At 36.8% G+C, this 25,776-nt stretch overlaps 2 protein-coding genes across 2 annotated transcripts; one reads left to right on the top strand and one right to left on the bottom strand.

Moving 5' to 3' along the window:
- Positions 1-757: 757 nt before the first annotated feature.
- On the bottom strand, positions 758-14,722 carry LOC128237461 (procathepsin L-like). Its single transcript, XM_052953021.1, has 9 exons — positions 14,652-14,722; positions 10,879-11,033; positions 9,630-9,772; positions 6,470-6,622; positions 4,484-4,516; positions 4,022-4,213; positions 3,728-3,787; positions 2,397-2,508; positions 758-1,242 (listed from the first exon to the last, which is right to left on the bottom strand). Exons 2-9 carry the CDS (start codon positions 10,952-10,954, stop codon positions 1,040-1,042), a joined length of 972 nt encoding a protein of 323 aa, XP_052808981.1. The 5' UTR covers positions 10,955-11,033; positions 14,652-14,722; the 3' UTR covers positions 758-1,039.
- A 4,917-nt stretch (positions 14,723-19,639) lies between these two features.
- On the top strand, positions 19,640-24,047 carry LOC128237460 (procathepsin L-like). Its single transcript, XM_052953020.1, has 7 exons — positions 19,640-19,906; positions 20,099-20,241; positions 20,917-21,069; positions 21,408-21,440; positions 22,519-22,692; positions 22,924-23,089; positions 23,381-24,047. The coding sequence occupies exons 1-7, from the start codon at positions 19,750-19,752 to the stop codon at positions 23,581-23,583; spliced, it is 1,029 nt and encodes a 342-aa protein (XP_052808980.1). The 5' UTR covers positions 19,640-19,749; the 3' UTR covers positions 23,584-24,047.
- Positions 24,048-25,776: the final 1,729 nt, after the last annotated feature.

The following is a 25,776-nucleotide window of genomic DNA, read 5'->3' as shown; positions in this document are numbered from 1 at the left end:
ATCAATGATTAGGCTTTAGAGAGCTTGTCACGGCGTTTGACAAATTTGGTCATGTCATGGACGGATCAATGATTAGGCTTTAGAGAGCTTGTCACGGCGTTTGACAAATTTGTTCAACTCACGGGCGGATCAAGGATTAGGCTTTAGAGAGCTTGTCACGGCGTTTGGCAAATTTGGTCATGTCATGGACGGATCAAGGATTTGGCTTTAGAGGGCTTTTCACGGCGTTTGGCGAATTTGGTCATGTCATGGACGGATCAAGGATTTGGCTTTAGAGGGCTTTTTACGGCGTTTGGCGGGTCAAGGGTTTAGCCTTCCCAAGAATATTTTGGCTATATTAAGTATAAATCGGTAAAAAGAATTTCTCCTACGAGATTTATATGGTTAAGGATCAAGAGAAAGAGTTTATAGCCGTAGTACGTCTTGCCAAAATCTCTCTGTTGAATTTTGAAAATTGAAACAAACAGATACGTATTTTTTTCAAATTGTTATTAATAAGTGCTATATATAAAAGAAAGATATGTGTATGTCATGGATTTCTATTCATTTTCCACTAGATCAAAATCTGTATTGATCTTCAAACATGTGATGGCAAAGAAAACATTTCTTTAATGTATATACAAATAATGGAATGTATTGCCAGTTGACATAAAAACATATCTCAAACATGTCTGCTTCAAACATAAAGAAAAGAAATACTAGTATTGATGTTGTGTCATAAACATATACACCCATTGTAAAAAAGATTCCACAAATTTTATAACAAATAATAGAAACAACATGTGGTATAATACATTTTGTTGTGGCTAATGCACCTATGGCATACTTTCAAATATGATTTGCATTTTCTAAACGTTTTCTATGTCAAGTGTTTGACTATCGATAGTCTACAATTTTTCAAAACATGAAATGTTCTATATAAACAAGAAATTCTTATTCATGGTCCTGCTTGTCAAACTTTGAGTTAACTAGTTCCAAACAACTACTAATATATTGCAAAGTAGTGTTGTACTATGGGTGACGCCGCCGATGTATTAAGTTACACCTGCGGATATATGGCTAAACTCGCGATGCCGCACATGTTTCCCTTGTTGCGGGCCATCCAGATGTATCCCCCCTGGCCCCAGCCTTTGCCCCACGAGTTCTTCACGAGCCAGTAGTCCTTTTGGAAAGAGCCGTACCCAACCACTAACACCGCGTGATTCAACTTTGAGGGTGAGCATGTTGGGTCGCTGAACACACCTGGAATAGATAATATAAAGTGATATAGTTTACAAATATATAAACTAAGAGCCTAGCTAGCTTCCACAGTTCTAAATTCGTTTGACCGAAACAAAAATGTTTAAAATATATGTTTTTATTTAGTTTTAGGTTTAATATAAATATTAAGCAAGCATAAGACATATATCCGTTGCAACATATGTAGCTCTTATTAGGAGATGAGCAAATTTTATAAATGAAACTTATATCATATTTCCAATAAAAAAACATTTGCATTTTCCGTCATGTTTTTGTGTCAACATAATCATAACTTCCCAATCAACAATGTTTAGGCTCTTAGGGGATTGCAGATACATTAAGAAAATATATTTGCATTTTGTTTGCAACCAGGAAATGAACTTAATCAACTATTTTTCATTGTTTTATGAGAATGTCTTTCTCATTTAAAAAATATATCACTGAGAAACCACACGACATGGTTGATAAGGTAGTCTGGAGCATTTTGACAGTAAAACACACATATAGTTATACTGTAAAAATAACACGTATGCCACCCTATACCACCGTATATTGCATACACTTCAAGCATTCGGAACTCCTCGGCCATTTTCTATCGAAAACAACCCCGGATGTATGCCGGTACATCGTAGAAGCAGTTCGGAAAATTTTGAATAATATTATTAATTAAATGTATTTTAACGTGTATTTATATATATAAGTTAAAATTGATTGCCAGTGAGGTGTATTATTGCAAACAAAATTAAGACTCCAAAGAGTTAAGTCATTAAGATTAACTGCTAAATTAAAATTACTACGCGATCATCTTGCAGCGTAGTTAAAGTGTTCAGATTTCTGACATTGTTGACAGTCCATATACTTCCGAGGTTGTTTTCGATAGAAAATGGCCGTGGAGTTCCGAATGGCACTATTGATCATACAGATCGTTGCTGTAGGTAGCCATGTATGTTGTTAAAAGATAAACATGGCTCATAACTACACACATAACTCCAAAGTGTGTACATTCCATGTTCATGCATTTCAACATGAATACTAGTACACATGTATATTGAATTAAGAATTACGTTTACATAACATTATTTGATTATATAAAACCTTTATTTCTTAGTAGTATAAACCAACAATCAGTTTCATTTTCAAAATATGCTTAGTCTAACCCCCGGCGTAGTGCTGGAAGGATGGGGTGGCGTGTATAGAGACAGACACCGGGCCCACGGATGCTACAGCCGCCTGGAGCGCGAACTCGCTACCTGATGGGACCACAGGCATCTGAATCATTGTTTGTCACTAAAATGTTGTTTAAAACCATTTTGGGTACATACAATGAGATAAACAACACATCTGAAGATATTTAGTGTCTTTCATATACAAAAAAGAAACAAGGTATGTAACTCAAACTTACCCGATTTCACGGTAGAGTCCAGTTTTATGCAAATTTCTCAACCAACATATAAACAATCCATTTTTAAATAAGTGACATAGAAAGAAGAGTCAATTACCTTTAAAATGGTGTGCGATATGTTGGTATAACTATATTGTCTTTAGACAAACAAGCATAATTCAATGTCCAATTCTCGTGTTTTTTCTTTAGTCGGAAAGAGTACAGCAAATTCAGATCGTCAAATTTCCCCGTGTAAACAGTGCTAAAAACAGACCTTTTGAAGTTATTTTATGCTTCAGTGTACAGATAAATTAATTCCATTCCATAATATCACGAAAACCCTAACATCACAATGTTAGAAACAACTGTATCAGTCTTTAAACTAAATCCTCTTTAAATTTCGTAGGCAGCTGGCCATTTTACCCACAAGCGCCCAGATGATGTCATTGACATGTACATTTAACATCTTTGTACCGGCTTGAATGTGAGCCACACAAGCTTGGCTGGGTCAAATACTCTTCTTTGGAGGTTGATCAGAAACATCTGAGCGCTGTCAGGAAAATGTCCGCCTCAAACAAAATTTTAAAGTGGATTTAATTTGAAGACTGATACGGTTGTTTCTTAAACTGTGGTGTTAGTCTTATTGTGATATAAAGGAATGGAATTAATTTATCTGTACACTGAAGCATAAAATAACTTCAATAGGTCTGTTTTTAGCACTGTTTACATGGGGAAAATTGACGATCTGAATTTGCTGTACTCTTTCCGACTAAAGAAAAACACGAGAATTGGACATTGAATTATGCTTGCTTGTCTAAAGACAATATAGTTATACCAACATATCGCACACCATTTTAAAGGTAATTGACTCTTCTTTCCATGTCACTTATTTAAAAATGGATTGTTTTTATGTTGGTTGAGAAATTTGCATAAAACTGGACTCTACCGTGAAATCGGGTAAGTTTGAGTTACATACCTTGTTTCTTTTTTGTATATGAAAGACACTAAATATCTTCAGATGTGTTGTTTATCTCATTGTATGTACCCAAAATGGTTTTAAACAACATTTTAGTGACAAACAATGATTCAGATGCCTGTGGATGGGACCATAGTGCTTCCGGTTACGGTAGCTTTAACCTTAGACTTTAGGAATTTGCAGGACAAATCCTGAAATATGAAGTCAGAGGATGATTAGTCTAGACCAATTGTAATGCAATAGTGTTACAAAAAGGCATTTTTAACAGCACGATACTAGGCTCTATATTTAAGAATTTGTTTAACGTTGGACGACAATTCTTAATATTTTGAGTCATGTCATCTAACTTTTACTTTTTCAGCTCGGTCTAGTATAGCCCGGTCCAGGCAAGGAACAACAACATATTTGGTAAACTGATTTCTTACCAGTCCCCGATATGGATAGTCTGATTCGCCCTCAATACCGCCAGCACGTTTAATGTAGTCGAACGCCAAGTTCACAAAGCCGCCACTGCATCCATGGTTACCATAGGAACGGGAGCAGTCCACAAGTTGCTGTTCACTCAGAGATACCAATGTTCCCGTCTTCTTGTAGTGTTGTCCTTCAAGGGACCCCGTCTATAGAAAATCAACCCTTGTAACAACCATAAGCAATGTTGCCAATGTAAGTGCCGTCACACTAATATTCCACTCCATTTATTCCCACAATGCATTCAAACTTTCATACCTATAGCATATACAATGGACGTGAACATTTTCATATGCTCTTATATAATTTACACCAAGTATTATTAAGCTATAATCATTGCAAGTTGTGTTATGCTGAATACCTTAAATACGCTATTGTTTAAAGTGGTTAAATGCAATCAAGAAATATTGATTACTTACAGAACTGAATGCCCAACAGGAACCGCAACCCCCCTAAAAATGAAGTTATGAACTATGATTCTTATAATAGTACAAACCTTGCATAGGTTCACAAACAGAAAACAAAGCCATGTCAAACATGATGTAAAACAGTTTCTTTCCATCTATTTAGTTATCATCCAGAATTTAGTGCTTTACCGGAGATTCAAGTACAAGTTCGTCTATTTTTTAACAGTCATAGATGGTGTGGTTGTACTATAATCCTGATATAGATTATTGTTGTTTGGTCCCAACCAACGTGACCGATAAATAGCCCCACCAAAAGTACCCGGTAAATAGCCCCATCGATAGAGCCCAGTCAAGTGCATATGTCATTGTTTGGTCCCACCCATAGTGCTCGATAAATGGCCCCACCCATAGTGCCAGATAAACGGCCCCACCCATAGTGCCCGATAAATGCTGGTAAATGGCTCCACCCATTGTGCCCGGTAAATGGCCCACAATATAGTGCCAGGTAAATGGCCCACAATATAGTGCCAGGTAAATGGCCCCGACTATAGTATCAGGTAAATGGCCCACACTATAGTGCCAGGTAAATGGCCCCACCCATAGTGCCAGGTAAATGGCCCCACCCATAGTGCCCGGTAAATGGTGCCACCTATAGTGCCAGGTAAATGGCCCCACCCATAGTGCCAGGTAAATGGCCCCACCCATAGTGCCAGGTAAATGGCCCCACCCATAGTGCCAGGTAAATGGCCCCACCCATAGTGCCCGGTTAATGGCCCCACTCATAGTGCCAGGTAAATGGCCCCACCTATAGTGCCAGGTAAATGGCCCCACCCATAGTGCCAGGTAAATGGCCCCACCCATAGTGCCCGGTTAATGGCCCCACCCATAGTGCCAGGTAAATGGCCCCACCCATAGTGCCAGGTAAATGGCCCCACCCATAGTGCCCGGTTAATGGCCCCACTCATAGTGCCAGGTAAATGGCCCCACCTATAGTGCCAGGTAAATCGCCCCACCCATAGTGCCAGGTAAATGGCCCCACCCATAGTGCTAGAAAAAAGGCCTAGACCATAATGCCAGGTAAATGGCCAGGAAAAGTGAATATTAAAAGTATCTTCCATGGCCGAGAGTGTAAGATAGGTTCATTCCGACCCGAGCGTAGGGTGTTTTGCGGAAACGAGGTTTACCGAGTTTCCGCAAAACACCTTGCGCGAGGGTCGGGATGAACCTATCTTACACGAGCGGCTATGGTAGATGCTTTTTCTCCCACCTCAGTTAAACAAAATTAAGTAAAAATGTATGTTTTTTGCTGTAACTCTTTTGTGCTTAGTAAAAATAATTGCGTACGGATATGCGATAATTCATGGTTGTCATGGATATTCGCGCAGTGATTCAGAGTATATATATGGTCTGATCGGTCTTTAAATAGTTCTAAGAAGAGTGAAGCACTATTTCTTAAAAGGTGCGTGAAAACTGTTTTCTGGTGACATTTGAAGCGAGAAATACTTAATTAGCGTTCTAAATATTGCCACAAGACAATGTTTCCATGATGCGCTACAGACGACAGTCTTCAACAAGGGAGGTAATTACAATGTGGTGACCATTAAAAGAAGTTCCATACGGGCATTTTATCTTCGCCCGTGGGCAAGATAAGAATTTCTAGCATGGTTAAATTAATGGATCTACTTATCTGAGGTGGGATAAAAGAATATCTTATGGATGTTTAGACAAACTGCAAAATGCATTGACCATCTGATTGGCATCTTTGGCAGAAAAAGAGAGATTAGAACACACGTACTAGGGGATTTGATCTACTTACGTACACAATTGCTATATGCAAACTCCAGCGGCAATTGTTTAGACAATGTCCTTATAATAGTATATCATATTTATAACATATTTATAAATATACGTAGATTTTGCAAATGGACTGTGCGTATACGTGCAGATAAAATTAGTAGAACTATTGTAGAATACTCCAAATGTAGTTGAATGTGTTACCTGGTGTTTAACCGGCGTTACGTATCCCTTCCTACGCCAATCAACAGTTGGAGCGGCAATAAAATTCTCCGGTGGAAGGAAGGTGGATTCGTTTCCGGTGTTGGTGTAATCGGGTAGAGGGCTTGTGTAGAGCGATAGCCACTCTTCAGAAGTCTGAAAAATACAGAAATATCTTCTTTGTTGTATTCTTCATATGCTTTTTTATTATTCGGCCACTATTTATTTAGACTTCATGTACTCCATATATATGGACAATACGTAAGATAATATATACGAAATGTGGCATTGTGAAAACGTCTAACCATAAAGGTTTGAAGAAGCATAAGACACACTAAAATGTTTAGATTAACGAATAGCACGCTTAGGACAACAGGGTTGGATCCAGGATTCGACGTTATAGGGGGTGTTACTTAGGGGCGTAACCTTTTGACTTGCGCCCCTCCCTCAGAACAAAAATTGATTTTGTTTAAAGTGTTGGGAGAGGGGTTAGGGGGTACTCCCTCTTAAAAAATAACAATTGCCTGTCCGAAATCGTGCATATTGGGCGTATGTTATTACTTTGTTCTCTTACATTGAAGTAAAAAGTAAACTTGAACGATTTTAAATAGGGGGAAGGGGGTGCGCCCCCCACACACCTGGATCTGTTAATGGACCAGTCTCCTCTGGGGTAACCTATTCTAGTAGGTGTCGTAAAAATGTGCACAAGCCTTATATGAGGCAAGGTCAAGGTGAAAAGAAAATGTGGTTTATGATATGAGACCATGTCAAGGTGAAAAGAAAATGTCGTTGATGTTGACAGATTTTGTTTTATTAAAGGGGCTGTACTCCATATGATGAAATAGCGAAAAAAAGAAAATTGTCGTAAACTGACATAAACTATCGATGTGTACAATGCATTGAAACTTACTAACTGAAGTACCGCATAGTTTGCAATTAATTTATTTTCGCAATTTTTTTCGTATTTTTCCATTAAAAAAGGTTACTAGGTATGTCTACCTAGTAGAATGCATTCCTTATGCGTGATTGGCTAGTCGATGTTATCACGTGATATTTCCAAATTAGGTTTATAACTTAGATATTCAAACTGTGTAAGGTAAGCCTTCGTAGCACAGTGGATACAAAACTGGGCTGCAATTTTGGCGACACTGGTTCGAACCCGGTCTCCGACTCGATTTTAATTTACATTTTGGTATTTGTATTTACAATTTAATACGATAGCAAAGAGTAAAACATTTAAACATTTTATTAAATAATTGTCCTGAGATTCGTTACAGGAAACATTTTTGGTTCCAATCTGGTGTACAGTGCCTTTAAAGGATCTCGGTTATTATCTCTATGAATTAACCTACACTACCAACAACGCGTTTTTTGGCAAAAACACACACACACACACACACAAAACCCGTTGCCACCGCGGGTGAGATTGCGTCAAAGCCTTAACTCGACTCAAGTACCTTCCCCAATAGACGACGAAGAGGGGTAAGATTACATCAAGGACATACTGCTAGGATAAATATGCTTTCTAAAACGTTGTTTAAACTCTTGGAATGTGATTTTGATCAAATGTTATAAATATACACACGGACGTTATAATATTTTTAAGTTGCTTGACTTTTGTTTCAACATACTTTCATCTTTGTTGACATCCAAAACACTTGGGTGTTTAATGCCCGTGAGCTTTGGGTTGACCCCGACTCTGACCCCAGAAGAAATATTGTAATAAACATACTTGATAGAGAATTTGTTCATATCAACCAAGGCACATTCATTTTTTATGTACAACGATATTAAACAGACAAGTAACACTTCCTTGTTATAAAAAAAATATCATTTTCATGGCGACCGGAATGATTAAGTTGAAAGCAGAGATTTTTTTTATTATTTTAATGAGAATATGAAATCGATCAGCATAAAGAAGATATCAGATAAACGGATTCGCCTCGGGTAACAGTATTTCCCTCATGTTGACAATATGTACTGTCACACTAGAAGCCATGTGATTTTTTTTTATATTATTATACCTCACTTTTGTCTACAATGGTAAAATCCCATTACCCGAAAAAGAGATATTTTGACTGTCAGAAACATTTGCAACATTTTTGACACGTGACCGAGCGAAAAATCACTGTCAGGTCATGTGACCGCAGTGACATTTTGAATGTCATATAAGGGCAAATAACTGCTTTAATATTTTAGCTAAATCATGGCGTGATTGCCTCCCTAATACACATACAGCAATGACGTCACAATTGAATGTTTACACATAAGCACCAGACGACAGGAACTGTCTGTTTTAGAAGGAAATTTAGCATAATTAACGGTGGTATTTTGTTCTAGATATGATTATTTTCTTATGTTATATTTCGTTTACCTTAATCAAATGAATTAAAACTTTTTTATGAACTTAATTTTGTTATAAAATAATTATAATGCTGCCATATGATATTTATAAAATGTTATACCGATTCTGCATGATAAGTTTTATTGCTTATATCGTAGATGCATTTATAAGATGCCTTTTCTTCCACCTCAGATAAGTAGAACCAATAATTTAACCATGCTAGAAATTCTTATCTTGCTCACGGGCGAAGATAAAATGCCCGTATTGAACTCCTTTTTAATAGTTACCACATTGTAATTACCTCGTTGAAGACTCGTCTGTAGCATTATGGAAACCTTGTCTTATGGCAATATCTCACACGCTAATTAAGTATTTCTCGCTTCAAATGTCACCATAAAACAGTTATAACGTACCATTCCAGAAATAACGCTTCACTCTCCTCAGAACTATTTAAAGACCGATTTGACTATTAACATTATCTGAATCACTGCGCACAAATCCATGACAACCACGAATGATGACATATCCAAACGCATTCATTATCACTACGCGCAAAAGAGTTCGAGCAAATAATACATCTTTACTTTATTTTGTGTAACTGAGGTGGGAGAAAAGCATCTACCATAGCCGCTCGTGTTAGATAGGTTCATCCCAACCGCAAAACACCCTACGCTCGGGTCGGGATGAACCTATCTTACACTTTCGACCATGGAAGATACTTACAATCTTATGTTCGTATGCTATAGGATACTTTTACCCTAACTGATTCATATCCATGTTTTAATAAAACAGTTCAAGCTCTACGCATGCTGCACATACCATATCTGAGAACTGGTTGACGTCCATGAAATATGAAATCATTCCCACAGCGTAAAAGAAGTTGTGAGCGGCGATAAGCTTAGCGTTCTTTTCAAATATCTCCCGCCTTCTGGTCTCCTCGGCAGGGGAGCTGTAGTTTTTACCTGAATGGTACAAGGAATATTTCTAAAAGTGTAACCGTATACGTTTTGCAGAACACATTTTGACAGTATTTTACATACTAGTAAGCAATCAATGTAATCGATTAAATATTTCTTTAAAGAAAATAATCGAGTACCGACATTCAACACGCACATCTTGTAAACCTGGAGATGTTCATGAATAGTACACGTTACAGCACGTGTTCCTGTCATTTTTTTTTCATAAAAACAATGAATTGATTTAGTTTGTTATTTGTTTAAGGCAAATACAAAATAATAAAACAAAACAATAAGAGTAAGATATACTGTGAGTTCGGTATTTACGATGTACACTGCGAACTCTCTTAAGAATATATTATGTACGTACATATCATAGTATGTACATAACAAGGCAACTGAAAAAGTGATTAAAAGGACTATATTTCGTGGGATCTTGAATTCGTGGACCCCCCCCCCCAACCACGAAAACCACGAACATTAATGCCCCACGAACCTTAATGATTTCACAGTATGTATATGGATGTTTCTTATCCCGTTTCTTGCTATACACTATGTTCAGATGCTGTTTTAAAGCGACTCGTTCACGTTTAATAGTACAATACATCGATTTTCTTCATTTCGCGGGAAACGTGACCAAATTGCTTGTAACAATGATAAGCATTTTAAGTTATAAGAGCTCTATTCATAATAATTATTCTAAAATGTAATAAAATGCAGTCCCTTGTCGTAAGGCGTAAGTACGTGATTGACAATAAACTATTTAAGATTCGGATTAACAAAATTCTGTTCAATTGAGTATTAAAAAAATGTGAAATAAGCAAAATAACTCCTTTTTAACAAAGGCTTAAAACATTGTTACCAGCATGAAATCTGAGTGAGTTCCGTTGAAGTTCTCAGATAAGAGTTGATAAAGATACTTTTTTGCCTTGAGTATTCAAACATGTATCCTATTATCATTGTTTATCATCTTGACAAACCATTTCATATCATCTTGTTAAGTTTTATGGTTTCGGGCAATAAACCCCGTACACTTGTATTTTAAAGATTCAAAAACTGTATAAAATGCTTTTAAGGCATTTTAAGGTTTTGAACAAAGTATAATGCTATACTGTGCATGGTTTTGAAGGTTTCGAACGGATATTCCTCTGGTTGGTCCCTGAAGTTTGATTGAATTGCTTGTGTCATTTCAATTCACGGAGCCGCGAGGGCCACTGCTGACGTCACTAACAACAACGCCGGGACAATCATGGCTGAAGATCAAGGTCTGCAAGAAGAAATTAAAGCGCTTAAAGGGACTGTACACCAGATTGTTTTTTTTTCTGTAACGAATCTCAGGACAATTAACTAATAGAATGTGTAACGCTTGTATATCATAATTGTTAGAAAAAAAGTACCAACATGTAAAAAAATGTGTCGGTGACCGGGTTCGAACCCGTCAGTTTTCGACAATTTTCATCATTTTTTGGCTATTTTATCATACGGAGTACAGCCCCTCTATAGCTGCCGTCCACTACAGCCCCGATGCTTCGTAGAAGGGTCGTCGATAAAATATTGCTAGTTTCTGGAACCTTTCGGGATCATATATCAATAAATGGGCAGAGCTTTGCCATCGGGCCCGTTCGGCATGTATTCGCATGCATTCGGGGAGCGGCATACGAAAGGTTGCGGTATAAATGCCGAAATCTGTCCGAAGTAGCCGAATGCGACGCAGAAGAATACCGAGAGTATCGGAATCGGTTCCCGAATGTTTCCCGATCGTGCAGAATGGTTGCGGTAACATTGCAGATCATGCCGAAGAGTAGCCGAATCGCTGGCGATGGAATGCTGAAATGTTGCGGAGTTGAAAGACGGGGTATTTAAACGATGCCGAACTTTCAAGTCCAAGCTGAAATGGATGCCTTGCTTGCCTTGGCATTGTTTTTGAGACAGAGAAGAAGACGTCATCGATGGTGGGTCCGCCACTGGCTCACAGACGACAGGAGGCTTCAGTATGGACAGTACAATACATTGATGCAAGAACACCGAGATGAAGATCCTTCAAACAGTATTTCAGGATCACGCCAACAATGTTTGACGAAATACTCCAGCGTCTAACGCCTCGCATTTAGAAAAAGGACACCAGGTTCCGTAATGCCCTTCCTGCTGGCATAAAGCTTGCGATGACGCTTGGGTACATGACATCTGGGGACACGTAGGCCTCCTTGGCATATTACTTCCGTGTTGCTGCGGAAAGTGTATGCCACTACGTCCCAGAAGTGTGTAATGCTCTGCCCCAGGATTATAAGGATGACGTTCTGGCCATTCCAAATACTCCAGAGGCCTGACGTGAAGTGGCCGCCCGATTAAGAAGCCTCACAGACGGCTTTCCGAAGATGCCGAGTTAATGGCGATGGGTTCCCGAACGTCGCGAATGATTCCCGATGGTTTTCCAAAAAACCCGAAGCCGCCCGAATAAAACCTTCGGCGTCCAAATTTTAAAACTTTTAAAATTTGGATGCCGAAGTTTTTTCGATTCCGATTTGGCCCGAAGGTTTCCAGAAGTGTTAAGGAAGGACACGGAAGGGTTCCAGAACATCGTGAAGACATGCCGAATCATTCCGATTTTGCGAAATCCGCTTTCGGGAACCGTTCGGGGTCCTAGTGGACGGCAGGTATTAAAGCTTCGAAAGGCCTCCAGCCCAAAACGTTTTGTGAGCGTTGTCATTTAATTGTAAAACAAATAAACATAAACATTTACATATGGAAAGTGAACGCTTATGAATTCATTCACAAATAATTGAATATTTTTCAACCATGGAGTATCAGTCACTTGAACTACTCATTTGAAATACTCATTCAATATGTGGAATACCTAACGGAATAGTATTACATGTACTATCAGGATATGGCCGCTAAACCAAATGCATCCAACAAAATGCATTTTACATGTTGATTAAATTGTTTTTTCTTAAGTGACAGGTTTCTGCGCAAAATTCGTCTGGATACTATACCCCTGTATATATTGATGCATCTTGATATTGCCCTATGTCACTCGAGGACAAAATGAACCGATTTAAATCAGTGATAAATATGCATATGCAAGACTCTCGGCTAAAATTACTGAGACAAACTGAGAATTTTTCATAAACTTTCCGTTCCATTCGACATTAGATAACTATACTCACAAATAATAGCAGGTTGAAAGCCTGTCAACGTTTAAAGCGCTTTGATTTTAATTGTAAAATTGTGTAATATGCATTTAGTAACAAGTAAATGATATAATGCGACACAGTCGCATAACCAATTATTTTGTGTAAGTACATACTTAATGTACAATCTTAATAAAAATGTCAAGTAAGAGCCGAGTAAGGCTATTTTAAACATAGAAATTATACTAATGAATGAATTACAATAACCATAAAAACTGATTATAGGATAAAATGAAATATTTTATTTTTACTTAAACATTTTGGTTTGATATTTTACGCCAATGAGCATTTAATTGCATATTCAATACGGTCAATGTTTATTTCCCGGTAAATTTCCGAGGAATAAACCTGTCTGAATCCGATGACCCAGTTTCATTTTTTTTACCGATGGAATCTAATTCCCCGTCCGCGGCCCGTTTACGTGTTTATTTTGAAGCTATTTTCGTATTATATTGCGTTTTGTAAGTCGTCGATATTAAAATAAATGCGTTTTTCTTTGATTTTAATTGCGTAATTAGATAATTGACGCAAAAACGCAGCTTATTCGCACTATATTAACCAAATTAAATATTATGAATACACATAACAGAGCTTCTTTTAGCAAGCTACTTAATATGCAGAATGCATCTCCGTAGCTGTTGAAGCTTATTGGTAGCTAGGTAATTTAGATGTAAATGTTAGTGAAAATAAGGTCTTTTCCCACCGCAGTCCTTACAGCGCTTTGGTTGATACGCCCGTGCGCGAATTAATTCGTCAAATGTTAAAAACGTTATGTCGATTTGCCGATGGTAGATTTCGATTTACGGTTTTAACAGTTTGCATGGCTAGCGGCATACAACCTAAAACGCATGCAACTATTAATTTTATTCTTATTATATAAAGGGATCATTTTGGGCATGATCGGTCGTGAAAAAATCTGGATTTGTATAATGAGACAGTTGTACATAGAACACTTCAGTATGAAGCATACAATTTGTTTAACAGTTCACGACTTCAATTTAGTCGCAAAAAAAGGCCGTAAAAATGGCATGATTATGGCAATACAATTGGATTAAATATCAATATTGTTCGAATTCAGTTTTTGTTTATTTCAATTCTGAATAACATTTTATCAAAAGTCTACCTGACCAAAGGACCTTGGACATTATATTGATTTTCATTATTGTGAAAAACTTTCATAAATCATAAACATATACCTTTATTACATGTGTTAAATAGAAAACCATTCTGCAAATTTTCCAATATTTCAAAATCTTAAAAAAATGTAAAAAACTTGTTGAATCTAGATTTTAAATCCTATTTTCAACTATATGTTATCTATGCATTAATTCCTATTAAATTCATTATTGTTCCCATACAGATAGTCCTTAACAAATGTTATATTCAAAGACAATTGGCTGGTAACAAAATAAACTCTTTAACATACTTTCTTCTCATTTAAACGTTAAGTGTTAACATATAAAAGTGTATTTAACAAATAAACGAATTATGTTTTAAGAAAAGCCCGGTTACCAAAATAAGACTAAATTATAAGCTCAAACATTCATGTTGCAACAAGACTTGGTGCAATGTTACAGATACAATTAAAACAGAAATATAATAGATTTGAGACAATTTTCAACATCACTCAATATGATAACACTATACTTATATACACAAGTACTGAATATCATACACATAATCATTCGACCTACCAGTACTGCAACGTTCCTCGCCAAACCACAAGTGATGGAGAAGAGGTGGAGAAAAGAATGCGGGAAAAAACCGCTCCTTTTTTAGATTGCCGGTTTGAACTTCCTTGTCCCAATTGTTTCAATATATACATGTTTCATGTTTTGACTGTTTTACGATAAGGCGTTTGAAATATTTTTTAGTTTAAACTTGAAAAATGAGATAGCAAACCGTTCTCGACTCAAATTTCTCTGCAAAAAAAAACAGTATCCGTGCACTCATTGAGAATATTAGACCGAATTTTCAACGAGTTCAATATGCTGTTTGTCACATCAACAATTTGTTAATACCAAACGTTTTTTTTTTTCAAAAGAAGATCTTCTACGTTTGCGCTCGAAACTCAGCTTCCGGAAATTAATAAACACGGGCGCTGTTGGGGTTCGAAGCTATGGTCTCTTTGGTGAGAGGTGGACAATCTTAATGGTAGCCGCTAGCTTTCTGAACGCTTTGCCTTATTTTATATCAAACTGAAATAGGTAAGAACACATAGGTAAGAACACATGACACACATCCTGATACGTCCTTTAAAGAAACATACGAGATATACCTATGTGTACATTAAAATGTATCTGTGACAATGGAAAGCACAACTTCTAATACATCATTGGGCACATTTATATCACATTTTTTAACAATGGATTTAAGTATCAATTTTAAGAACACACAAAAGTAAATTATATGTATTTTTATAATAATCAATAATTAAAATACAACAGAATAAACAATTGACACAAAGAGTATGAGCTATCAAAAGACACCATATCAGCCTTACATTGTGCAACATTATCAGAACAATCACGCTCACTGTTCCAATGGATCGAGGTGTAGAAGTGGTACAAATTACATGCCCAGCAGAAAGGTGCTAATAGACTCCACTGCAGTGAAACTTCTTTCATCAACGATTCAGAGCACAGACGTGTACATACATCCAGGAACTAATGTACACCCCATTGAAACTTACTTTGTGGAATCATTTTATAATGTGCTAAATGTATTCCAAGATAAAGAGATAAGGACATTCGGAGATAAACACTATTCCATCCGCAGTGACATGGCAATTTTGTTTTGGAACGAAAATGTGTCGCGTGTGAGAAACACTTTCCGGTATCGGGAACGTATTTGATCCCGTTGGATGGGCGGTCTGTTTTCAAGTACCGTTTGGAGACCATTTGATTTCATGAGATTCTAATATCAATTTACATAACCTATTATAATTGTTATAATAAACACATTCGTGCATGTAAGTGATATATAATTTAATTTAATTCATGTTGTATAAAATAAATATCACTCTTATTCCTATTCTAAAGCATTGTAATTAAAATTGTAGTATAATAATATGTTTTGTTCATTTCTTGAATAAAACTTAGATCTGAGATCTGATAGACAGCATGGGGCAATAAAGATTAAGATCAATACACATACTTCGTGTACTAAACACGGGGGGGGGGGGGGTCAATTAAAGAAGGCTTAAACTAGGCCTTTAAATGATGATCAAGTTATTTTGAGCAGTTCCGCGTGTGCCTATAGAACCCGAAGGCCAAGGTTTAGCCTTGCGATAGTTTGGCGTCCTGCTAGGCGGTCTGGATTGTCCTGGAGATGACATCGATTCGTTTCTTGAAACCGCTGACTACAAATGTCGCACATAACTGCCGCTTCTTATGTGTATTGCGAACCTGAAGGGTTTTAGTCAGGATTTAAAAAAAGGACAGGGTGCTGCAGGGAATGGACAGGGTGTTGCAGGGAATGGACAGTGTGCTGCAGGGAATGAACAGGGTGCTGCAGGGAATGGACAGGGTGCTGCAGGAAATGGACAGGGTGCTGCATGGAATGGACAGGGTGCTGCAGGATATGGACAGGGTGCTGCAAGGAATGGACAGGGCGATGCAGGGTGGACAGGGTGATGCAGGAAATGGACAGGGTGCTGCAGGATATGGACAGGGTGCTGTAAGGAATGGACAGGGCGATGCAGGGTGGACAGTGTGCTGCAGGGAATGGACAGGGTGTAAAGGGGCACATTGAGTCGGGCTTTTAAGAAAATCAACATTATGAATTTGGCAGAACAAGTTAGAAATTGTGTTCAAATGAAGTAATATTAGCCTAAGGGTTCAACTGCCAAATATGTGTATAAAGAGTGTATTGATAAGTTTATAATACGTTTTAAACAAAAAAAACCCATAACTATTTGACAGTCTTAAGCCTTTAATTTTATGTAGGCAGAAGGTTGCACATTTTGGTCTCAAGGAGAGCAGAAGGGTGCTACTGAAGAAGGACAGGGCGCAGCGTCCTTCCATTACCCTCCAGCTAAAATCTTATTCTGTTTTGTTCCCTAGTCACATTGATCAAAGGCTAGGTCCTTTCTTGTGCCATAGGTTTTGTACCTTTATATAAATAGTGAACACAAGCTAGAATCCAGAAAGGAAACATTTTTTCTACGGACAAATATTGTAAAATTAGCAATTCCTTTCAACCGCTTTTATACATTGATAGCAAAACTACTGCGTAGTGTTTATAACAGAATGAATGTATGTATTCTAGAATGCCGAATGGAGAAGGAATACGCTTTGTATGGAATTTTGAAAGTAGAATCCCACAACAATGAGCCTTTCACCATTGTTTCCAAAATTACCAATTTTTTTGTATTCCAAACCTTCTTAGTTTGACCCAATTAATATTTGACAAGTACAAGTTCTGCTTTTTCTTAGTTGAGACTCTATTAATTTCTTTTTTCTTAGTACAGTAGCCAAAGTCTATGAAATTAACTCGTAAGCATGGAATCTCAAAAATGCCTATCGAGCCATTAAAATCCACCAAAAGAATCCAACATATCTCATTAAACCTATCAACAGCAGGGCTGTTAAGAATTATTGAAGTAGTGACAAAGTCTTGGAGGGGGGGGGGGGGGGGGGGGGGGGCGGAGGAGGAAAAAAAAAAGATCTTTGTATTGAGTCATCATTCGAAGCAAAATGTTGCTTTCCGACGAAATTTATCACGTGCTATACACACACTGTATATGCTTCGTCGGAAGGCAATATTTTCCTTAAAATGAAGAGTTTAAACATATCTCAATTTTCTTTTTCTATACCATTTGAAATTAAACAAAGGGCAGTTTATGTCGCTCAAAGGGCCCCGCCTTCGTTTTATTACCCGAGTTTACCCAACACTTCGACGACCCGTTTCCAAAATAATGGCTCTTTTGAAATGGCGACAAATAGTTAAGTTATTATTGTCTTCATTCAAAGGAAATATTGCCCTCCGACGTAGCATTTATGACGCAATTTAAGTCGTGGTATACATACACTGTCATTTAAAATACGAATACATTTCCAGCGTATTTCAAAACTGCACTTTATAGGATTCAAGGGCGTAGCTAGACCGTTTCGAAGTATACGCACAATTGCTGTTGCAATGGGCAGATTGTCCTTATAGGGGGTCGGGCTCTGCCCCCAACCCGGACCTCTCGGTTTTGTCATAGGTCAGAATGATACTGTATAGCAAAATAAATTTCTTAGTGCAGGATCATCAGCAATTAATCAACGAATATTCAATTCAAAAATGCTATGTTTGAAACAGCTTCGTAGGAAATTCAAAAATGGTAATTATCTTAAATAACGAAAATGCAAATGAACGTTTGTTAAAAGGTTTTCCTAACCCATTTAACATTTTCAAAACGAAACAAACTTCTATTGCATAGCAAAAGGTCGTTCAAAGTATGCACTGAAGGAAATTGTCAACGATTACTGCAATACGTCATTCCTTCTTCTTGACGAAGATCTCTATTACCCGTTGCGTTTCGATTTCCCGTTCACTGTGAACGTTAAGCAGTCCTAGACCGGACAAGTGACGACAAATTTAACTTTGGGTGTGTGTGTGTGGGGGGGGGGGGGGGTATTTAAAAAAAGATCATTCACATTGTAATGTAATGTTACAGAAGGTATACTCGAGAAAGAGTCAAGGTCAATTTCTGTGGTATTCATAAGTATAAACACAAGCTGCAGTGAGCCATTTACTGAGCCGTGAACATTCATTAAGCATATTTTTTACCCGCAGTATATTCGACAATTTTGAGAAATGGGACTCTTGTCAATATCTGTAGAGAATATTTGTTTATCTGATATATGAAATAAATTGCTTTCAGCACATTTTTAAAATCAAAATATATCATGAATAACAACAGTTAAAACAGACACCTCTATCTTAAATGTGTACTTTATCGTCCTCTAATATCAAATCATACGTGGCACTACACATTTAATTAATTATGTTTCACAAATAACCTATATAAAATGTACCTCATTGGGAAGGAAAACTCATTGAAATGTTTCCATTTTGCTGCTAAGAAGTTTAGTTTATCAGCATTGTCAACTGTTTAAGATTATCTTTGAACTTGTCAAGATGAGGAGGTTCAAGGTTAGCGTTTGACATTTTGAAACTTGCCGCTTTGTAAACATCGTTCGACTATATTCAGTATTTATCGATGATTCATAAAAAAGGCGTTCCTTCAACTAAACGGAAAATGAGGCCCTTACTGAATGATTTTATTGTCTCACGTATTCAAAAAAGGCGGTCCGCGAACGCTTCACCCCCCACCCTTTTGTTTTTATTGCATTTTTGACCCCAAATATTTTCTGACTTGTGCGACGAATTGTACGCACGGGTGTATTGTGCGTTACGGCAGCTACGCCACTGGGATTGATGTGTTTTCTTCGCCCATAAATAATCTTTATTTTCTAACTGAATGACATTGACCGTAGCTCGTTATATATTTCAAATTAAACATCATTCTTAAGTCCCCCATTGTCTGCATGTCATATGAGCACCATGCCTACTTAGTATATAACTACTTATCAATTGTTTACCATTGTCTCTCACGTACCTAATAATTTTCTTCCTAGTTTCTCATTATTTAAAATCACAATACCCAAACACTTAACCACCATAGTACCCGTTATTGAGGACGAAATAAACAGTGCACAAAAAGCTGCGAAGCCAGCACGCGGTCTTTGAAATAAAGATTAATTATTCATAAGAACACTATAATAAAATAATCGCAGATACAGAATGTTCGTTATTTACGTTGTTCTGACACTGGCTCTAGTGGAGGTGAACGGATATGGTGTACGGGAAATGTCCATGGTGGACGTCCGATTCGCAGAGATAAATCAGGAGTTGTCAGAGCCTATAGATTCGCTCTTTGAGAACTTCAAACACGCACATGGTAATACTTTTCTGCAAAATCCTTGTTTAAATGTGATTGAGATGATTTAAAACTTTGAATGTATTTAAACGGCATTTATTACCAGTGTCATTGTAACGTTTGTTTTAGGGTAGTTAATGTATGCATTATTTTCATTGTGTTAGATATCAATAAAGTGAAACACTGCATTTTAAACTATGTCGTTTTTATCAGGCAAACAGTACGCTAACGCTTCCGAGGAGTCACAGCGACGTGCGATATTCGTAGATAACGTTGAATACATCAATGCCCACAACGACCTGTACCTGTCTGGAAAGACGTCATATTACATGGGCGTCAACCAGTTCTCTGATATGGTATATAGCATGTTTTAAATGACGATAAGGATGGATAAAGATGTAAATTAGTTAAATAAGTTAGTATGCAATTTGTTCTTCCAAACTGCTACCGTCTACTGAATACTATATAAGATCAAAGTACGATGCCTTATAAGAAATAATCCATGCGGAATTTTTTATCAAGCTGTAAGTTCATGTTCATAACTTAAAAATATGGTAGATTATTTGGTTTCATCTAAATGTATTTATATTGCATATACAATAAGAATGGTCATTCCGTTAACATTTCACCAGTTTTATAGGGAATCGTTTACAGAGTTTATGTTGCCAACGGTTATTTTAAACATTGCTGAATTTGAGCTTTTCTAATTACTTTATAAATGAACACCAAATAGCAACTGGCGGGTAATCGTTTGAACATAGTTAAATGTATGTTGAAAAACGAAATCCTAAAAATGATTCAGCTTTCAGTTGCGTTAAAAAAATGAACATTCTGTGTCACATTTTAAAACAAATATTAACAATAAGTTTTTTTAAATCTTTTTTATCGAACCATTTCTTCACATTTCCCAAGAATAATGTTTTCGGTGTTATACTACTTTGAACGACTAAGATTTACCCCACAAACGCAATAAATGTTGTAAATGTTGCTGAACTGTAGTAAATTCAAAGATATCGAACATATATTTTCAGACATATAACGAATGGCGGTCACTTTTCACAATTCAGTCGATTGATGACGTCACAACCAAAAATGACTCTATCTTCCTGACGCCGGATAATTTTGAGGCCCCGTCCAGTGTTAACTGGACACAAAAAGGATATGTAACACCAGTGAAAAACCAGGTATTCGTCAAAATAAGAAGTGTAACTTTCACACCGTTTTCAGTTATTGACATTTAGTACATGTATTAATCCACTAGCGGACCCTGCGCGCCCGCCCCCTAAAAAGTAATAAAATACGACAAAAATGCATCATTTCGGACTAGAAATTGTTACGATTTACTCGGGAGTATCCCCTCCTCCACCAACACTTTAAACATTTTTTCTTTATTTTGAGGGAGGGGCGCGAGTTAAAAGGTCACGCCCCTGAGTTACGCCTATCTAACGTCAAATTCTGCATCAACCGCTGGAATCACTTAGCAAATGGTGATGTTTATGTGATTTTTACTTTACCTTTTCAGCAAAGATGTGGATCATGTTGGGCGTTCAGTGCGGTAAGTGAGCGAGTTAAAAAAAAATTCTGAATTTTTCTCGTATTTACAAGATAGCACATTGCTAGTCATAAGTGTATCCACTCTCGTGTGTTATGAAGCCATCGACTGTGTTTGCGCCCATACACTCCCAGGTACTTACAGTGTGACGAATTACCTCACGGCGAGTTTATAAGTTTTACAATATCATCGGGATATCGAAATACATGCCGCTTCCTGTCGTATGAGGTCAAACTAGTATCGTCGTTTCTCGCATATCGTCCGAGAGTTTAGACTATTCAAAACACTCCCCGTGAGGTTTCTTGTAGGAATCCCACAACTCACATGCACAGTTTCGAACCACTGGCATGCACATAGTTGCCCATTGTCGTATGTTCTCGCCATTCAAAAGCACTATGAAAGTATAAGCATTTATAAATGTTGTTTTTAAATCAGTACCTACGTGACCACAAAATCCGCAGGTAAAAATACGCAAAACTATTTCTAATACTTTTATATCTATACACTTATCATATGCTTTTTTACCATTAAAGCTGCACTCTCACTTTTTAAAAAAAAAAAAATTGTCTTTGAAAGAGCTTTTTTTGCGTAAATATCTGCAAGCCAATGATATAAGATTGTTGACAGAAAATCAGATCGTGAATTTTCATATTTCTGTTCAAAAGTTAACGTTTTATGACTTAAACCGTTACTAACGGTTTAAGAAAATGCATAAAACATCAGTTTTTGAACTGAAATTCAAAAATCTGCGATCTAATTTTTTGTCAGCAGTCTTATATCTCTGGTCTCCATGAATATTTGCAAAATTTTGCTCGTTCCAAGACAAAAAAAAGTTGTAAAAACTTTCAATCTGTGAGAGTGCAGCTTTAAAGCCAAATAAGTTAAACATGATAATGCGTTAAAATGTAAGACTTCAACCTAAATTGTACGCCTTTATATTTTTGTGAATCATTAATACCCTGGGAAATCGTCTGATTGGCGGGACAGTATTTATATCATATTTTAATTAACCCATTTCAGTTAGCGAAGTTTCACCTTCAATTACGGTTAAACGTATCTTTATATCACTTATTTCTTGCAGACTGGTGCCATTGAAGGCCAACACTTCCGCAAGTACCATAGACTGGTTTCTCTGAGCGAGCAACAGCTGCTGGACTGTTCCGGTTACGGTTGTCAAGGAGGGTATCCTACCGAGGCCATGTTTTATGTCATGGCTGCAGGAGGAATCGCGTCGGAAAAAGCGTACCCTTACAAGGTTGGTTTTGAGTTTTGATTCAATATTTTAATTTCAAATATAAGACATAGTTCTGCCTTATCAATTAATAGACGTACTAACTGTGTTCCTGTCATTCGTCGCCGGAGTATATTACAAAGTAATTAAATGCGCAAATTCGCTAAAGAACGTATACATACTCTGAGACATGCACGCATTTTAAGATGTTTTAACACGTATATGTTGACGTTTTATTTATAATTACATATCTAGGGACGATCGCGGCGATGTCGCTTCCGCAGATCCATGGCGGTTGCCCACGTAAAAGGGTTGATGAAGGTCAGGCAGTCTGAGCGGGACCTGATGAACGTTCTGGCCTCCCAGGGGCCTATCTCCGTCGGCATCGTTGTCAACAAGAACTTCAAGCACTACACGGGCGGTATGAATGAAGATTGGTCGTTTGTTGAAGACTCTTTTTTTACTTTCATTCGTTTCTTTTTAGATTTTTAGTCCCCCCCACCTTTTTAAATCGTTTAGGGAGCTTCACTATGTTTCTTTTTTTTGACAAAATTACCCAAAGCATCCCTTTAAATTATCTTATGAATTTATATGCAATAACCTTTCGCTCGAAAACATTTTTCCTAGATACTTCCTTTATTGTGCCAACAAAAATAATCAATATATTAAAAACGATTGAGAAGTTTTATGAAAGCGTATAATTGATTTGCAGGTATTTTCTACGACCCCTCGTGCAGCAGGGCAATGGCTGGACACGCGGTGTTGGTCGTAGGGTATGGCTCGAGCCCCAGGGAATACTGGCTCGTGAAAAACTCGTGGGGAACCCGCTGGGGCGAACATGGGTACATCCGTATGGCCCGCAACATGGGAAACATGTGCCGAATCGCTAATACCGCTGTATTTCCCACGATGTAGACTCTAGTTAGAAGTGAAACACCTCGGCCATCCCCGGTACGGCTCCGACGTCAGACTGCAGGAATGATTTACAGAAAATAACCAAAATAAAACCATTGCCCTTCAAGCGTTGCTTTCTCATGTCAAGTACAATGCCACTGCTGTTGTATAAAATAACAGCTACTTAACTTAATGTATAAGTGATATTAATTTTGATTGTGTTTTAAGTTAAATTTAATTTCATTTTGTATTTTGCATTAGATGATAAATGAAAAAAATCTACCACTGAGAATTGATATTACTTATATTTTTGCTTTTATCCGGATCAATATAATATTTGAAAATAAACGTTTTGTACATGTTCCGTAATTTGATATAACTGACAATATGTGTTTGTTGTTTTGTGTGTTTTTATTTGTGTGTGTGTCCGTATGTATTTTGCCGCTTTATTCCGTTTGTACCGCTAAATAAAACTGAATACAAGGCGAGCCCCTGTTGTTTTAAGTTTTCAACAAACACTTGACTTGATCAAAATCAGGGCAAATATTCACAAAACGTCTTAAGTCATTTCCTAACTTTAAGTCAGGGAAGTCAATGTACCATTAAGCTTTTCATTATATCGTGCGATTGGCGACAATGCTTTATTTTGATGCCATATGAAAGAGCATTGCTTGCTCTTTACTACTGTGTGAAATACATGACCGAAACAACATTATAGATACAGCTATTGCTGTTTGTATTATAGGTACAGCTATTGTTGTTTGTATTATAGATACAGTTATTGCTGTTTGTATGATAGATACAGCAATTGCTGTTTGTATTATAGGTACAGTTATTGTTGTTTGTATTATAGATACAGCTTTTGCTGTTTGTATTATAGATACAGCTATCGCTGTTTGTATTATAGATACAGTTATTGTTGCTTGTATAATATATACCTTTTTTGCTGTTTGAAGTATAGATACAGCTTTTGCTGATTGTATTACAGATACAGTTATTGCTGTTTGTATTATAGATACAGTATTGCTGTTTGTATCATAAATACAGCTATTGCTGATTGTATGACAGATACAGTTATTGCTGTTTGTATTATAGATACAGCTATTGTTGTTTGTATTATAGATACAGCTATTGCTGTTTGTATTAAGGGTACCTTTATTGCTGAATGTAGTATATATATAAAGCTTTTGCTATTCATATTATAGATACAGTTATATCTATTTGTATTATATATACAGATACTGCTGTTTGTATTTTAGATACAGTTATTGCTGTCTGTATTATAGATTCAGTCATTGCTGTTTGTATTTTAGATACAGTAATATCTGTTTGTATTTTAGATACAATAATTACTATTTGAATTATAGATACAGTAATTGCTGTTTGATTTTTTACTTTTTATTTCAGCTGAAATTTGTCGTAAAGTAGTCGTGTTTTCAATCTTTCAAGCCAAACATATGTTTCCAGTATGTTTTTATATTTTTTCTCACAAAACTTTCAAATGATATCAAATTAATAAAGAGTCACCCGGCATTCACAATACACACCACTGTACACCGGCGCACCGTTTCAATAAGATATCATATTCGTAAACCATACGCTCAGCTAAACCTGTTAAGTTACGGGCAGAATATATACATTTTTTATTGAAACACAGTGTACGCCAAAACGAGGGTACACATGGCCATTTACATTCGTAAAGTCCTACGATCTATATTGAATCGGGGCCCGGGTATTGTCTTATACATGTATTATAATGATTTGATAATATCTGAAATACTTACAATGATTTAGGAAATTATATTGAGACATGACTTAAGGTGTTATATGAATACTGGCCCAGGATCTATGGAAGGGATTATCCGCCAGTTAATGCATGCTGCTTTATGACATTCCTCTTCTAAAATTGCTAGTGCATTCGTTTAAGTCGTAAGTGCCTTCATGCAATTGCTTCGTTCGTGTTTGTAATGGACTACCGCATGTGTCTATGTGTACAACTTTTAGTTTCCTTCATTTTATTGCTTAGTCTCTACGTCTATACGATAAATGACAGATGTCAAGTTTTTACTTTTAATTGACTATTGTGTACTAATTAAAATACAAGTGTACAATTAAACTTCTAATATTATTACCAATAATATTTATATAATGTAATAAGACCATTAAAAGCTTACTTAATTATGCATCAATCAAACATAGCAGTATATAGCATAT

Source organism: Mya arenaria, chromosome 6 (genome assembly GCF_026914265.1).
Source record: "Mya arenaria isolate MELC-2E11 chromosome 6, ASM2691426v1".
Classification (NCBI taxonomy): Eukaryota; Metazoa; Mollusca; class Bivalvia; order Myida; family Myidae; genus Mya; species Mya arenaria.
Note: the sequence above shows the minus strand (reverse complement) of the source record. Positions and strands in the feature narration are given on the sequence as shown.

Bases quoted from the DNA above. Each gene is read 5' to 3' on its own strand.
- LOC128237461 (XM_052953021.1), bottom strand. From the start codon at position 10,954: ATGACACAAGCAATTCAATCAAACTTCAGGGACCAACCAGAGGAATAT. The intron at 9,773-10,878 runs GTATAGCATTAT...TGTACCATTCAG, and splicing joins AACCTTCAAAACCATGCACA to GTAAAAACTACAGCTCCCCT. The intron at 3,788-4,021 runs GTAAGAAATCAG...TTCATATTTCAG, and splicing joins ACTATCCATATCGGGGACTG to GATTTGTCCTGCAAATTCCT.
- LOC128237460 (XM_052953020.1), top strand. From the start codon at position 19,750: ATGTTCGTTATTTACGTTGTTCTGACACTGGCTCTAGTGGAGGTGAAC. The intron at 19,907-20,098 runs GTAATACTTTTC...CGTTTTTATCAG, and splicing joins GAACTTCAAACACGCACATG to GCAAACAGTACGCTAACGCT. The intron at 22,693-22,923 runs GTTGGTTTTGAG...TTACATATCTAG, and splicing joins AAAAAGCGTACCCTTACAAG to GGACGATCGCGGCGATGTCG.